The 16,901-nt window shown below is 37.9% G+C and overlaps 1 protein-coding gene across 1 annotated transcript in view; it reads right to left on the bottom strand.

Moving 5' to 3' along the window:
- Positions 1 to 1,721: 1,721 nt before the first annotated feature.
- LOC106670281 overlaps positions 1,722 to 16,901 on the bottom strand; it is a 65,563-nt gene continuing 50,383 nt past the window's right edge. Inside the window, exons 2-6 of the mRNA XM_014400467.2 lie at positions 14,498 to 14,700; positions 4,030 to 4,165; positions 3,833 to 3,966; positions 3,475 to 3,715; positions 1,722 to 2,040 (exon numbers count right to left, since the gene is read on the bottom strand). Coding sequence (XP_014255953.1) covers positions 1,970 to 2,040; positions 3,475 to 3,715; positions 3,833 to 3,966; positions 4,030 to 4,165; positions 14,498 to 14,700 — 785 coding nt within the window. The 3' untranslated portion in view covers positions 1,722 to 1,969. The remainder of the gene's footprint in view (positions 2,041 to 3,474; positions 3,716 to 3,832; positions 3,967 to 4,029; positions 4,166 to 14,497; positions 14,701 to 16,901) is intronic.

The raw sequence follows: 16,901 nt of genomic DNA, 5'->3' as shown, positions 1-16,901 counted from the left end.
TTTAATTTCACTGGTATAAATGTTTATTGTGATATGGTAGAATTATATTTTATTTCTCATTGTGATTTCAATAATAATCTTTACTTTTTTCACTGTAATTATTAAGGTGGAGTTTAATAATTAAATTCTTGAGAATTCCTTGTGAGGTATGTAGGGGAACTGTATTTGTCCTTACCGGTCATTTTGGCCAGCAAATCTTGCTGGGGGCGTTCTGTCACAGGCATTTCAGCAATTCGCCATCTTCAGTAATGAAAGAAAGCTTTACCCACCATGACACTCGATGGATAAAGAAGTTATCAATCTCTGGTATGTCAGAAGTAATAAAAAGCCAGCTCCCACCACATCTATCTACAATTTGACTGACAACGAAAGAGCATGATCATGGAAAGCTAGGAGCACACTGAAGGTGGTGAAACACGTACATTTGTGTGCCTCCCTCTCCCTGCTTATATCCTTGATGCCTCACAACAATTGAAAATGACCAAGCTACAAGTTCGTCACTCTGCAGACCACAAAAGGAAAACTCACAAGATGATTTTGTGTTAAATTATACACATAATAGTTGATTAAAGATAGAGAATTTACGATTTCCCAGCAAAATAATGAAAATCTGTAATAAAACACTTGTTCACTTTTTAATAGTCATTTGTTTTCTTTCCAAGTAGATATTCACATTTTACTTTCAGTTTACACGAGAAATTAGATTAGTGTTTATTTATGAGCTCAAACTCGGTCATTCTTCTGCCCAAGCTGCACTGAATATCAATCAGGTTAATATTAGTCACAGAAAGAGACTTATAACGAAAGTATGTGCATATTGTCCGTGGCTATGTAAAGTTTTCTCCTGGCAGTACGACCAACTCCGTGGAAGACCTTATGGAAGTTTAAGAAGTTCTTCATCTAAAATCCAAATGGCTGGTTAGAGATGTATGCTGTATATACATGCATGTGCAGATTTGAGCTTATATAAATCAGTTATCAGTTTGAATCAAGCATAAATTTAAGAAGTACCAGCACCTATTATTCGTAGTTAAAAGAAGTTGGCTTGCAACGCTTTCGGAATTTTTCCTCAACACAGGAATCAATAAATTATGATTTAAATTATTTATGGGATGTAGAAAAATGTTATTTTAATATTTTAATCAATGGTAAAATTTAAATAAATAAGCTTTAATATTTTAAAACAACACTGACATAACCCAGAAAATTAGACAACATGTAGTTGTATTTAAACAGCTATTTCAATCAAGATTTAAATTTTTTTTAAAGAAACTTTTAACCTATCAAATTAAAACATTTTTTTACTTATTATAAATCTTCAGATAACAATTCTGTGAAATAATAATTCTGTGAGTGAATCATCATTTATAAAATGTCAATCTGCATCTTCACCCCACTGTTACCATTTCTGTTGAAAAACAATGTATTAATTTTTATTTAAAAATAATAAGCCCCACCTTTTCGAACCAAAACAGTGACAACATCTTGGTCTGGTTTCACGATATTTGAATTCATCATGATCATGATGGCACAAAATAATAATGAATCCATTCATCATTTCTGACATTGTTAAGTCATTTGGACTACTGTGAATAAATATTGATGTCATATTCTTATAAGGACCACAAAAATGTACACAAATAACAAAAACTTTTGATTTGTATTTATTTACATAGATAAAATATCACAATATTCTCTTATAAACTAATGACTAAAAATTCACAAAAAAATTGTTAGCTTTAATTATATTTAGTCAAGAATTACATGATATAAAGTGATTATATATAAAATCATATATTGACATAACGATTGTTATTATTACATATCAAATATTAATCCTTAAAAATATATCACAATAAATACATAAGAGGGCGATACTATTATCAAAATGATTAATTATAAAATACTCCTTTATAAATTGTAGTTTGAATCTTTGGTATAAATTAGACTAATACAATTAAAATCCATTTTAGACTGAGATTAAAAGAAGAAATGTCAGAAGAATGTATTCGATCTGATGTTTACTCCCTGCATTTGAACCTGAAACCAGGGAAAAGACATTATTATACAGTATTATAAGTATACATAAAGGGTCTTAGCAAAACAGTGATTGTTGTTGTCTGTGAGGGTAATGAAAGGTGGACGAGGTGGTTAAAGCCAGGACATCCTAACCTCCAGACTTAACCACTACACTCCAGTCCCTTAACACCAAATATGCAATAAATAAACATGCTTAAAATAATGTTTCAATGCTAGTGGGCCAGCTCAGCAGAGATGTTCTTGTGAATCAAGAGCATTGTCAACAGGTGGCCCTTGGAGGACCTGACTCATAGAAGACAGGTCATTCTCACCCAATTAAGGTCCTTTTTGCCTTTTTTCAAATGTCGTGTAATCGGATTGGATTCTCGGTGACATGATATTTGAAAAATGACAAAAAGTAGGGGAAACTCAAAAGGTGGGGTTGAGATAGGAAGTTGGTTTCTGAGTGGATCGAGGTCATGATAGCTCAAGTGGTACAGCAACGGCGTATCTAGCCGAAGATCGTGGGTTCAAATCCCGCTCGTGCCATTGACTTTTTTATCTCAACTAAAAACCTTAATTAGTTGTTGCTCAGTATGTTCCACCTTATTGAAGAGTGCAATTGCTTGGCTCAATACAAAGAGTGCATAGGAATGCAGCCGATATGAGAATCATGTTGGAGCATGGCAGCAAGGAATTGTTCCTAATTTGGGAGGAAACAGGGCTGTTTTATTGTGTACAAGACTGATTGTTTTGGGTCCCTAGGGTGTGTTGAGAGTTAATGTGTATTGGGAGAAGGCTGATAGCAGCATATTGAGTACCCCATCGAGCCTCAATTAGGTTAGATGTAATAGGTGTAAAGGGTGATGAAGGAATATTGAGTACTTGTTTACCCTAACTGAGTAAATCGTGAATAGGAAATAATGTATTTACGAGTGAGTGAGAGTATGAATGGGCTTGGATTTAGAGCAGATTGCATTGGGGGATGAAACGGCCTAATTGTTGATAGCTCCTGGAGCTCAACCTCTTGGGATAAAACCTATCCCCAACTGCCAGCACCCGAGGCGGGTGATTCTTGAGGCCTGCTGGTAATTTATTGCAAATTAAAAAAGTTGGAGTTGCCAGAGGGCAGCAATAAGTGATAGGTTCAACTCTGTATACACATGCATGTACAGACTTGAGCTTATATAAATCAGTAATCAGTAATTACAAGAATACATCATATTGCTCAGGTTTCACCATTTTACATTTGTTAGATTATAACCCAGTGATCCTATAACAAATAGTAAATAAACTTTGTAAAGTGTAACTTGAAAAACAACTGACAGACAAAATGAAAACCCTAGGACAAATGGAGTCACAGCTAGTGAACAAACATCTGTGCTAACAAACATAAGTTGAAGGTGTAAAAAGAATTTGGTGATACAATATCGGTGGTTTGTGTGGTGAAATTACCCATAATTCGAGGAAGTCTAGATTGATGCTTCCTCGGTTCAAGAGGGTCTCGGAGGTCAATGTGTGGCCCAGTCTCTCTTGAATTCCAGTATAGCGTGTCGATGGATGAGGTGCACTTCATTTTTAGTTCGCCATTGTCAAAATGCCGTTCTTCGGCTGTGTACTCTAGAAGCAGGTCCACTCGTTTCAGCCCATTGCCTTCATCGTGGACAAAAGGTCCACTTAGATATGATGAGTTAACCTAAAAAAAAACAAATAAGCAATTGAATTCAAAATTAATTCAATTTTTGCTAATTTTCACAATAATTTTTTGAAATTGGAATAACATAAATAAGTAGGACTAAACGTTATGACTTACATGCAAACCGTTTATGTACCAGTTGAGATGAGGAGGAGGCGAGGAAGGTCCTGCAGAACAGACCAAGCTAATTTTGTCCCCTGGTCTGTATTTGTCCTTGGCTCCTTGAATGACTGGTCCAGATTTTGGCAAAGCTGAAGAACAAACACAGATCAAATTAAAACCATATTTGTTAGTTTTTAAAATGGATTACTCACATACTACTGAAAGGTCTTTATAGTGAGCCTTGGTGTCAAAGTGAGGTGCCTCACCAGATACCTCGCAACGGTATCGGCCAGAGGATTCCAGATCGGTCTGTGTCAGGGTGACAATACTCGAATTGGATTTACTTAGCTAAAACAAAATTTAGTATTCGTAGTATTTGTACATCATCAAATCTAAAATCAAACCTATAAAAATTTGGACAATGATTTGACCAATGTTTGACCCAAAAATTGGGGGATGAAAGAGAGGTCTAAACAATAAATCTTTCTATTCTGAGCTTTGCCCATTAAAACTGAGGTCATCAATCAATATTTGGTCTTTCTGACAGTATCCTTCAATTGGGAAGATAACGTGATTAGACTAACTTTCCTTAGATGATGTATTTGTTTGGATGATATGTTCAACAAGTCGAGTTAAACCACTAAGTTCAGTCTTGATTAAATATATTATAAATTAAATTACAATTCTGTTATATCTAACTTAATAAAAGAGTTTAGGAATAATACAATATGCAACACATACAATTGTCAAATGTATAAAAACTGCAAATCTAACCTGTACAAATATTCAGAGGTTATGAACTTAGTACAATAAGAAAAAACTTAATTTGCACCATTACTCAATAATTGGCCCAGTCTTAAATGAATACACTCAAAAATGTTTTGGCAAAATCTGTTAACTTTATCAAAAATAATAGGAATTATGCAACAATGTAAATGTATATTTATAAAGCTTTGATAGATTGTGCAAGCTATCTAAAACTTTTAACCTGCCCTTTTTGATCATTTTGGTCATGTGGGTTTCAGCAAGTTTCAAAGAATGTATGTATCTAAAATCGATGGCATCAAGGATATAAGCAGGGAGGGATATTGCGAAAACTCAACCTGAAGAAGGTGAAACACACTGAGAGTCCTAAACAGCAATGATAAACCTGAATCACAAGAGAGGAAAAAGTAAAATCACAGGGTTTCAACAATAACACAGTCCATAGAAATGGAGCTGCTGGAATGTTAAAAATTAAACTATTTAAATAATAATCCATGCATGTAACTTTTGAATTATTTTCACTTGATGCACATCTGCAGGATGGTTAACCTGTAGTTTGGTAGTTGCTGACCATTTTGGTCTACCAGACGTGTTTCGACATTATTTTCAATGCATGATGATAGGGTTATTAGCAGGGAGAGGTAAATCAATGGATTGTGGGTGATCGGAAATATTTGTGTATGGGACCTTCAATTTAATTTATTATTAGATATTTTTTGTAGATTTCATTTTTCCGATGAATAATAAATGAAGATGGCGAGAAGCCGAATCATACCAAAAGGAAAAACAGCAAGCATATGCGAGCCAAAATGATCAGAAATGCATTAACTTTTGAACAATTGTGAGATTTTCACCTGATGCAGATTTACAGGATGATCTAACTTTAATTAGGTAGTTGCTAACCATTTTTTGTCTACCAGACGGATTTCGGCATTTCACCATCTTCAGTGCATGACGATAGGGTTATAAGAAGGGAGAGACTAATCTACATGGATCAGACTTATGTGATCAAAAATATTTGTGTTTGCTTTCATTTATTTGTGGCTACTTTTTAAATTTAGTTTTGCAGATACATAACTATTGAAGATGGCGAGAAGCTGAAACGCATTTAATAGGCATAAATAGCAAGGATAGGCTGGCCAAAATGATTTGAAACGATTAATTTTTGAACTATTGTAAGATTTTCATTTGATAGACATCTGCGGGGTGGACTTGTAGTTTGGTAGTTGCTGATAATTTTGGTCTACCGGACGCGTTTCGGATTTCGCCATCAGTGCATGGCGGCAGGGAGAGGCTTAATCTACATGGAAGACTTGGGTGGCCGGAAATGTCTGTGGGACCTTCAAATGTTTTCCTTTATTATTGGATAGATTTTAAATTTGGCTTTGCAGATAGATAATCAATGAAGATGGCGAGAAGCCGAAACGCGCCTAACACGCGAAAAACAACGTTAGGCGGATCAAAATCACCGGAAACGACTTAATTTTGGACTATTCAATGTTGTCTAAGTTAGAAATCAATCAGATAATAATAAAAATTGTATAGATTGCGTTAATGTATAATTTCGATGACTCTCCCTCAGTCTCTTATACATTTTTATTACATGAACAAAAATTAATAGGAATCGAACCATGAGTTAACCCCCGGTGTGAGAAAGCACCCCACCAGTTCCGTGAGGTATTAATTTAGCATTTTGATCCTAATCGGAATGTCATGCTTTTTATAAATGGGGTTGATTCACAACGTGTAAATAAACCACCAGCATGAAGTAGGGTGACTCACGCATGCCAGATGATTATCCACCCTTTAGTTTAATATAGAAAACAACACAACGGTTTTTACCTTGACTGTCCGTCCAAAGGGCGAACCGTGCCCAGTTCCTCAGAGGCCACTTATTTCAGCAGAATTAAGCCTGTTTTTCTAATAAAGCGACCACTATAATTACTCCTTTGATCTATGCCGGTTTAATTGAAAGTAAAAATTCTTTTACAGGGAGAGGCGAATTAACCCATATTTAACAATGGTACAAGAACCAATTAGTATTAATCGTCTGCGCATATCCAATTAAATAGTAAAAAATTATAGCTATAGATGTAACTTTATGGTCAGAATCATCTTTAAATAGTTTATTACTGTGTTTAACACCGTGGTTGATAATATCAAGCTGAGTTTTAATGTACGATCGATTCTCAATAGAACAGTTCGTATCATCATAGTTTAATTGTCAAAAGTGCTGCAAGATAGGCCACAAAAAGAAAGCTGTTATCCTCTTTTCTATAATTTTCATTTCCATATTTCAGTAAAGGATTAATTTAACAGTATGATTGTTATAGGATGGTGCATATTGTGTACGATTTCCTCTTGAAGTCTGCGGAGTGAAGAACATTCGGCATTTTTCAGATTTATGTCTGAATATCATCGCTGGTCTGTCGTCTCGACATTTCGCCTTCTTCAGTGGTAGGCCCTGAACCATACCACGAACTGAGTTTGTCGAAAAGCGAAGGACGAGGCAGACCAGAATGATCGGATACGACCAAACTGCAGGCCGATCATCTTGAAATTAAATTTTACCAAAATTATAACTTCGATATTTGCTAGGTACTACTAATACACCTAAATTCCTCCTAATCTGGAGGAGATCAACCCTGACTGCTCTCTAGAAGGCCAAATCCTGAAAATGAAACTTAAATACTTTGGCCACCAAATGAGAAGAAATGACTCACTGGAGAAGAGCCTAATGCTGGGTAAGATTGAGGGCAAAAGAAGAAGGGGGCGACAGAGAATGAGGTGGATGGTCGGAGTCACTGAAGCAGTCGGTGTGAGCTTAAACGGACTCCGGAAGATGGTGGAGGACAGGAAGGCCTGGAGGAGCATTGTACGGATCACGACTTCGCAACTAACAACAACAACTAATACACCTAAGCGAATATCTAGGCTGACACAATTGCTTTATGTGTACAAAATAAATTATGATTGTCATTCATTGGTTCCATATAAAGAGCGTCTAGGTGAGATACGAGAATTGTGCTTGAGCATGGCAGTGGGACCAATGTTACGATTTTTGGAAGAAAGAGGGGTATTCTTTAGTAAATTTGCAAGTGAGAAGTAAAAGTAAATATTTATTAGCGTGAATATGTAGTGTGATCATTATTTACTTGAATCGCCGAAGACTGTGTTGATACACGGACACTTAATTTAGGGCCAATCCGGCATATGTCTCCCATGTAAAGGTTACTCCATGTGTACCTCTAATTAAAGGGCATCATTCTAGTATTGGTTCTCTATAGAGAACTAGGATGAAAGACCTATACAGGAATTGTGCATGGTCTCGGCAGTGAGACCCATTTTCTGATTTATGGAACAAGTAGGGCTGTTTTTCAGCCATCGCTAACCAACCATCGCAGGTTATCGAATGTGAAATGAACCGAGTTTGACACACGTACACTTAATGTTAGGCCAAACCCGGCGTATGTGTACAATATAATTGTTGTTCCAAGTGTATCACGTAACTAAAGGATGCCATTCTAACGTTGACTCTACATAAAGAGTGAGTAGGATAAGCTAATCTATACGAGAATTGTGCATGGTCATGGCAGCGAGTCTTTGGGGCCCGTTGTCCGCATTTGTAGAACTAACAGCTGATGTTTTCTGTAATTTCTAACTAATAATTGGATTTTGTAATAAATGTATCGCCAGATTTATAGTATTTATTAGCGTAAATGAGTAGTGTGATTATTAGTTTTGTATACGAACCCCCGAAGATTGTACCGAAATTGACACATGGTCACTAAATTGTGGGCCAAACCCTGGGTGTTGTTCCTTCCATATGTACCACGTAATTAAAGGGCATCGTTCTATCATTGACTCTATATAGGGAGCGAGTAGAGATAGTCACCCTTACTAAATAGTGTATGGCGAGTCTCTTCTCTTGTCCAAAAGTTTTGAAGAAATAGAGCTGTAATAATTGTATTTGTGATAAATATATCGCAAGAGTATTTATTTGCGTGAATGAGTTGTTTGATCCTTAGTTTCGTATATGAACCGCCGAAGAGCGTACCGAGGTTGACAAAACGGATACTTAATTTTGGGCCCCTCGTATGTGTCCCGTATTAGGAGGGTCCCACGGTTACTCCAAGTGTACCAAGTAATTAAGGGGTGTCGTTATATCATTAGCTCTATATATAGAGAGGATTGTGTTTGGGCGCGACTGAGATTTTTTGAATAATCAGTGGCAGTATGTTTTATATTTGCATGTAAGATTTTGTTGAATGTATCGCGAAATTGAATGTACTAGCGTGAATTTTTAACGTATGAGAGTGCTCGACCCTCAGTTAGATTAGATGTATAGAGTGATGGATGGATATCAAATGCTCCATCGGCCTTTTTGAGTAGACAGAAGAAAGGAACAAATCGATTCACATAAATAAACATTTTCCTTGAAATAAAGACAGGCTGCTTGGCTTAGTGGTTATGCACTCATTTCAATATTTTTCTTATAACTTAACAGTGCCTAAATTTATTCATTAATTTTTCAGCTACAAGCATTTTTCTCTGCAGCATTATCTAAGGAACCCTGTCCAATTAGCTCCATTAATCAAATTCAAGGATTAGTGTGTACGATTTGTTGGACACCAAGAATCTCATATCTTAGGGGCTGAATTCAGACAAAACTGGTATACATTTTCAAACTCCCACTACACAAAGTGCAATTATTTTCAACACTGTTCAGTTTATAGGCATTCAATTTCAGTACTCCTCCCCTAGTTATAAAAAGCTTTTTCAGATCGTTCAAGCGATTTTCAGATAATTTTTCTCTTTAAGATCGAACTTGAGTGCTTGGCCTATTACCAATCTCTCTTCCTTCTTAAATGACTTTAAATCCTTAATTACCCCACTCAAATCCCTTCTTACAACCCTTGTATCCGAATTACTTCCTAAACTTTCCCGCTGGTCCCTCCGAGGACCCTCATAGTTCTTCTCTGGAATTCGAATGGATTACTAAAACACAAGCCAGAACTGGAAACACTAATAAACGATAGAAAAATTGACTCATTACTGCTAATAGAAACACAATAATTTTACATAAACGGACACTGCTTAAAACACCTCACACAAGACAAAGACCCCAAAGACGGCAATCCTAGTCAAAAATAATATCTCTAATGACCATCATCTTTCTGAAGCAACGACTCTTACCGACATAGGTCAATTTCTATTTCACTTCCCAATTTCCTATCATTTTGTCAGCAGTGTACTGCACTCACTCAGACGTCATATATTATCCCCGATTTGATGCTATTTTCCAACAACTAGGTTCCAAATAACGTCGGGGGCTACTTTAACGCCAAACACCGGCATGGGGCAGCAGGACCACAAATTACAATCCCCTCAACAACGTTCTAGTTCTGCTCAATTAAACTGACTTATTTACTAATCAACCGATCTACTGGCCCACTGATCAAAACCGCTGTCCCGACTTGCTGGATTTTTTCGCGACATCTGGTAAAGATTCCTTCTTTCCTTTCATCCAGTCTTTATACGATCTGTCCTGAGACCACTCTCCTTTGTTCTTCACTAACGCCACTACTACTGTTCATAAAGCTTCCAGACCTTCCTTAACTATCAACCCAGTAAATGGGAAACTTTTCAAATGTCCAAATACCGATCATCCCAGTTATACCTCGAATTCTTATCCACACAAGACAATACATCCCTCTGGCAAGCACTACTAGGTTACCAAACTCTATCAAGTATCTTCAATTAGATGTCTGAACGATACCTTGGCCAGGTCATACGCAGAAAACTGCAAGCTCCTCCTTTCCGTAGTATTTACTCCCCATCCCGATCTGACTTGAATCGCTGAATTCCTTGACTCGCTTCTCCCTCTCGCTGTATCAATTTATCCATCCCACCGACACCATGTCACAGATTTTCGGCCTTCCCCAAAGGAAATCTCCAGGCCACAATCCTATTGTCACTAAAATCCTCTCAAATTTACCCAAAAAGCAATAGTGTACGTTACAACTATTTACGCAATATTTCGCACGTCCTTTTTCATCCAGTGCAAAACTACCTTTAATAATCCCAATACTAAAACCGCCCAAATATCCCTGTGGCCCATCTTCTTATAGAGCAACAAGCCTCTTTCCTATTTTATCCGAAATCTTTGAACGTCTCCTCCTTAAAGGACTAATTCCCATATTCGACTGTGAAAACTTAATTCCCAACCATCAATTTGTACTCTGACCTCCTTCATTCTACTGTTCAGCAGTGATTCAGACTGTCGACACGATATCCTCGGCACTCGAATAAAAAGAAAATTGCTCAGCCGTATACGGAATAACATTACGGAAGCATTCGACTGTCGCACCCCGGCCTCGTTTACAAGCTATCCTCCTTCACGCCTACTATCTCGAAGTCCTTCCTCTACTAACAATGGTTTAAAGGGAGAATCGTCACTGATTTTTCACCTATCACTCCAATCAAAACTGGCGTTCCGCGGGAAATGTCCTAGGTCCAATCCTCTACAGTCTACACCATCTACACTGCTGACATATCTGCACACGAAACATACAATTCACAACCTATCGGACTACACCGCAATCCTATCTCCACACTCCAATACTATCCTAGCCACAGAAACAATCAAACATCTGAACCTCATTACCGACTGGTGCACTCCGGGGCGAATCAGGTTGAACGAACAAAAAGCCAACAAGTCATACGCCCAAACCTACCCACCAGTGAACATTAACCATCGAACCACAACCGCTACATCCTGATTGAAACGACAAGAACATAACCATAGATATGAAAGACTCAGACACCTTCTGGGACCAAAAACAACACTAAACATACATAACCAACTAACCGCTTACAAAACACTCATCAGACCGATTTGAACTTACGGAGTTGAACTGTTGAGCTCGGCCAAATCCTCCAACACTAAACGAATTCAATCCTGTCTAAGTACTCCGCCGTATTCTCAACGCTCCCATCTACGTTACCAATCAAATGATCAGTAAAGACCTTAAAATTCCACTTGTGAAGAATCTGATCCGAACTTAATTCCTCAATTTAGACTTAGCCAGTTTAACGTCTCACGCTTATAATCCTATGTCGAAAAAGCCAGTATGAAGAAAAGGCCGGAGTAGAATTTGCAATACCATATATAGGCTCTGAACCTATTCTTGGGATAATAAAAATAAACATAAAATCCTTCATCGCAGAATGGCTAACAAAAAGAGGAGAAGTAGATAAAATTCTGGAAGTGCTGAACACAGAAGCTTATAAAATATAATAAAACAGCCCTTACCAAGACTTACCAGGCAAACTCACTCCCACAATTAAAGAGGGGTAAACTAACAAGAGTGACAGGACTTTACCTAGTCCTACCGGAAGCACCGATCAAAACATCCACACAACATGGGCATATTCAGTTATGATTTCTAGATTATACAATGAGGAGGAAGATACAGCCACCCATATCATCTTTGAATGTGAAGCAACCGTTCAATGGATATATAACCTAGGAGACAAAGAAAATCCATGGAAAGGATGTACAATGACAGTCAATGACCTAATACTTCTTAATGGAAGATTCGATCGGATTGCACTAAACCAATGAGGATGGTACAATAAGCCAAAGACAGCAGTGTTTGGGGAACAAAAAAACCCTCTTCCTCGAATGCACATTAAACATCGTCTTCAACACCACTCGGTTCCGAAGCCAGCAGAATGTCATCAGCTTATGGGATTTAATAAATTGTATGTACGAAAGGAAGGAAATTATTTAAGACTGAGTGATGTTAGTGTGCTTCGGGTAAAAAGTGAAGCGTTTGAGGGGTGAAATAGCCAATCATCTGTTTGCTGTATTCATAAGTTCCAGGTCTCCCTACAAAATCAGAGTAGGTGATGTCCAATTCCGAATTATGCGATGTTTTATCAAACCAACAATCTATTTTAATTACAACTGGCTTGGCTATAATAAAAGCTGGTGAAAGTAGGAGAAGAAAGCAGCGGTGAAGTGATAAAACCCAGGTGCAGACGATTATTTGCCAGCAGAACAAGCATCACGACCAAATTTTCTACCCGCTACATATATTTCAATAAATAAACGCATGAAACGAGATAAATAGCGGATTTAGTGCTGGTTAATATTGATTCCTTCCTTATAGCGGAAGAATAAATCTCATGAGAACTCCTGAAACGGCTCCGTACGAGACAGAGCTACAATGAAATGGCCGTACATTCTCAACCAGAATAAATTGACGACTTCACAAATCACAGCCAGACACAAATTGCAAACCACGTTTTCAAAAGTTGACATTTTACAGTATACAAAAAACACGTGTTAAGCGAATAACACATACTTAAGACTTCGTTTGTTCTAAAAAAACGGGTATTCAAATTAAACAGAAACAACTCTTTATTGTTGAAGTCACGCTTTTACGCGCATACAATTCTGCCTCTTAACTCCTTTTGGTGTTCAAAAACAATTTTACAAAAAAGGGCGAACCGAGCCATTAAGATGGGATAAATTGAAGGGACGTGGGGACCGCGGAGGCCGACTCGCATTTGCCACGGTTCTGGGTTCGAATCCCGGCCTAGCCCATAATTTTAATTGATAATAGTAAAAAAAAGTGTTGTAAATTGATTTGACGCCTTGTACACAACACCCAATGGCTTTTGGATGTTAAGACTGTATGACATAGATGGACATATATGTCGAATATGAAATTTATGTTTTAATGTTTTTTATTTGGTGTTGTATCAATGATACTATTTAGCTTACAATAACTAAGTAGATCGTTCCTTGAAAATTCAGTTACAAAGGTATACAGAAGTATTAATTTTATTAGTTACAAAGCTTTCGATGTAGAGTCTGTAGTGCCACCTGACTTGCTACGGTTATTATGGATGCGATTCTGACGAAATTTTGCTGTGACGAGTTAATCCGAACTTGTTTTCCAATGTTTTCGTCCAATGTGTTTACTTTAGCAGCGAAGTGCATGTCAGAACACGCACGATGTCGTCATAACCATTCGAGCGTTCAAACCAGTTTGATTTTTTCGTGCGTTCTGACATTCAATTTAGACATTTTGGTATTTCACCATGGATAAACTGAACAGTCTTGTTTTTGAGAATCGGTGTTTGTGGGACATGAACGACAAAAAATATCACAACAGAGATATTTTTCGGCTAAAGTGGGAGAAAGTTGCTCAAGAAATCAACCCTAGCAATAAGCCATATTTGGTTAGTGGTCATAAATGACTGTATTAATTATTCTGATGAATAATTCTTTTTATTTAAGGTTTTTGGTTAAGATGAAAAAGCTAGTACCGCGAGCGGGATTCGAACCTACGACTTTCGGCTCAATACATCGCTGCTCTGCCACTTGACGTGCTATTCGATCCCGTCGGAAACCAACTCATCTCAACCTACAACCGTTCGAATTTTCTCGCTTTTTGCCATTTTTCAACTTTCATTTTAATTAATATGGTCAATTATGACCGTTAAAAATACATGGATTAATATCCATTTTTTAAGGGACTAGCAATAAGTTTGAAACTCTCCCTTCTCGTCTCTTGTGGAAAATAATTAGTTAACATGATCTGTCTTCCCACCCAGCTTGATGTACGGACTTTCAAGAAAATAAAACTCATTAAGTTCGTACATCTTGCTGGGAGGCAGAAACGTTCTGACTTTCAGAAAACGCGCACATGTAACCATCTTGTTCTGACGAGGATTTCTGACGTACTCGGCAGATTTAGCATCCATAGTAACCATAGACTTAGCATTTTGTAAGTTATATCACAGCCTCTGTACAAGGTGAACAAAAAAAAAGGACGAAATTCGTATCAAAAGTGTCAATTAAATCAGAAAACATCCAAGTAATGACATAACTAAACTCACATCGACGTAAACCCCCGGCACCGGGAACACTTGGACCGAAGGTACTTCCTGAGGGTGAACTCTGTAGAACTCTTGTCCTGATTTGTACCACTTGACTGAATAAAGTGTATCGCCTCGCAGTTCGAACAGGCAACCGAGACGAGCGTCCTGGCCCATCATCACATACCGGGGTACAATGACTTGCTTCAAAAATATGCCGGAACCTGAAAAAAGAGTTATGCTTTAAAATTATCGTATTGAAAACCAAAGTTCCCACTTGAAACTTTCAAAGGTTAACGAATTAGAAATAAATATTTGAGATCTAAAATCATGGAAGGTACTGTAGTATGGCCGCAGGTGGTTATAATCAGGTTCTACGTATATAAGTTACGTTACAAACACGTGTCTGTGTGTGAACAATATTTATATAGCCGAAGGTCGTGGGTTCGAATCCCGCACGTGACGCTAACTTTTCATTTCACCAAGACTGAATAATATAAATAATAACAAGTACGTTGTAAAACAATCTTCACTGAAACAGAATGTTTTGAGGTAGCCGTGGTTTTAAGTAGAATGATGTCCTCTGGCCCAGGTTTAAATCTAATCATCGTTGACAAATCGGGGGTACAAATGGTTGTAAGTGTACTTCCGGGACCTGATCGAACTTATAACCTTGGTTACCTTATAATCCTCTTTGATATCTACATTTAGAATTTTTGAGGATCTGGCGATTCCCAAGAAACCTGAGCGGTTTTACCGCACCCTGTATTTAGACTGGACTAGATCTCATCATCACTTAAAATGGAGTAAGCCGCAAACAGTAGCTACAAGCAGCAATAGTACCTCAATAGTAGTCAACCCTTGCATCCATTGCATTATCATCAGCCGAGGTGGTTGCCAGCAACACGAAGCCCTTTGCTCGCTACGGACATCGGCTAGAGCAACATCTGGCTCAACTACACAAGCCATCTAATTCCAACAGCTCCTTTAAACATCCTTCAAGTGCCGCTAAAAAACTCACTCACTGAAACGATGAGTTCAGTTTTGTTGCTATGTAAACTATACGAAATGACAATCAATTATTTTTAATTTAAAACTCAATCAGTACGCGTACTGAACAACAAAGCGTCTCCCATTAAGTCACCGACGGATTTTGACTTGTTGATTATTTTAACTAGGCAAAAGGTTGCTATGAAGCATGATGTTAAGACTCCACGCTACTGCTCAACCTGCGATTGATGTGGCCTATGACCCTCTCAGTCGTTACGATGCTGTTGCGTTTGCATGTAGCGTCAAAATATGACACTGAATGATGTTAAGTTACGCTATGTTGTTGCATGTCTTGACCCACATTGAGGAATCCCGTAATACGTGCGACCTAGCAGTTGACTTTTAGGTGATTGTGCTTGTTAGCCGTTCATAAAATATAATCCCGAATGCACCGCGTTTTCTCTATTCACCTAAATCCTAGTACGCACTGAGATTCTTTGAATCTATTCATGTTGTGGGGCTGCAACGCAACAATGAATCTACGCAGCCCCGACTCTGCTCTACGACAAAGAACCGTGTCCAGACCAAGGTTCAGTACAGAAAATGACGGAGAAACTAGCTCTCAGGACCCATGCTCTTGTTTGCATTGTACGTAGAGCATCCAATCGGAAGTGCATTAAAAAACTGTCCTTTTAAAGTGTGCCTTTTTTCAATTTCAGCGACGGAAACATTGAATTTTGGGGTTAAACCGTTCAACGTTTGGCTTTTCAATTCCCGATTTCTCTATTCCGTGAATGATACATTCCACAAACACCGATGGGAATGCATGTCTTCAATAAACAGTAAAGTCAACTCGGTTCTCCACAACATACCTTTATACCACACAGTATCAAAATCTTCAAGAAAACATTCACTAGAACGTCAACTAAACAAATGAAGCAAGAGCGCTTGTTCCGATTCACGTCCGCACTGGCAAATGTTGAGCAACATTGAGTCAAAGAATCCCACCTCGGATGGGATTCAAAAAAGACCGAAAATGCTAGCCCGCAACACACCAGATTCGTCGCAACAATGAGTCGGGGCAGCCCGGACTCAGGTTAGAAGCAGCCGAGACTCTCCGAAGATTCAAAGAGTCGACTCAAAGAATCCTAGTGCGTACTACGCCGGAAGGTTGTCAAAAATGTTTTTGGACGGGAAATAAAAAAAAACACTGTTTAAGCAGTTCTGTTCAGGAATGCTAAGATGACGCCACTCCATGATGCAACCTATGCAACGTGGTGTCTAAACTGAATGATGTTGCGATACGCTACGTCGTTGCATGCTTAGGTTTGTACCTTTAGGATTGTACAGTTCATGAAGTGTTTAAATAAAGAGTAAGCTTTCGAAAAAAAATTATTAGCATTATTAGGCTCCTACAAGTTGCATTACTAGGTAC

Source organism: Cimex lectularius, unplaced genomic scaffold (genome assembly GCF_000648675.2).
Source record: "Cimex lectularius strain Harlan isolate CLEC.00 unplaced genomic scaffold, Clec_2.1 scaffold94, whole genome shotgun sequence".
Classification (NCBI taxonomy): Eukaryota; Metazoa; Arthropoda; class Insecta; order Hemiptera; family Cimicidae; genus Cimex; species Cimex lectularius.
The sequence above is the reverse complement of the archived record's forward strand: the minus strand, read 5'-3'. Positions and strand labels throughout refer to the sequence as shown.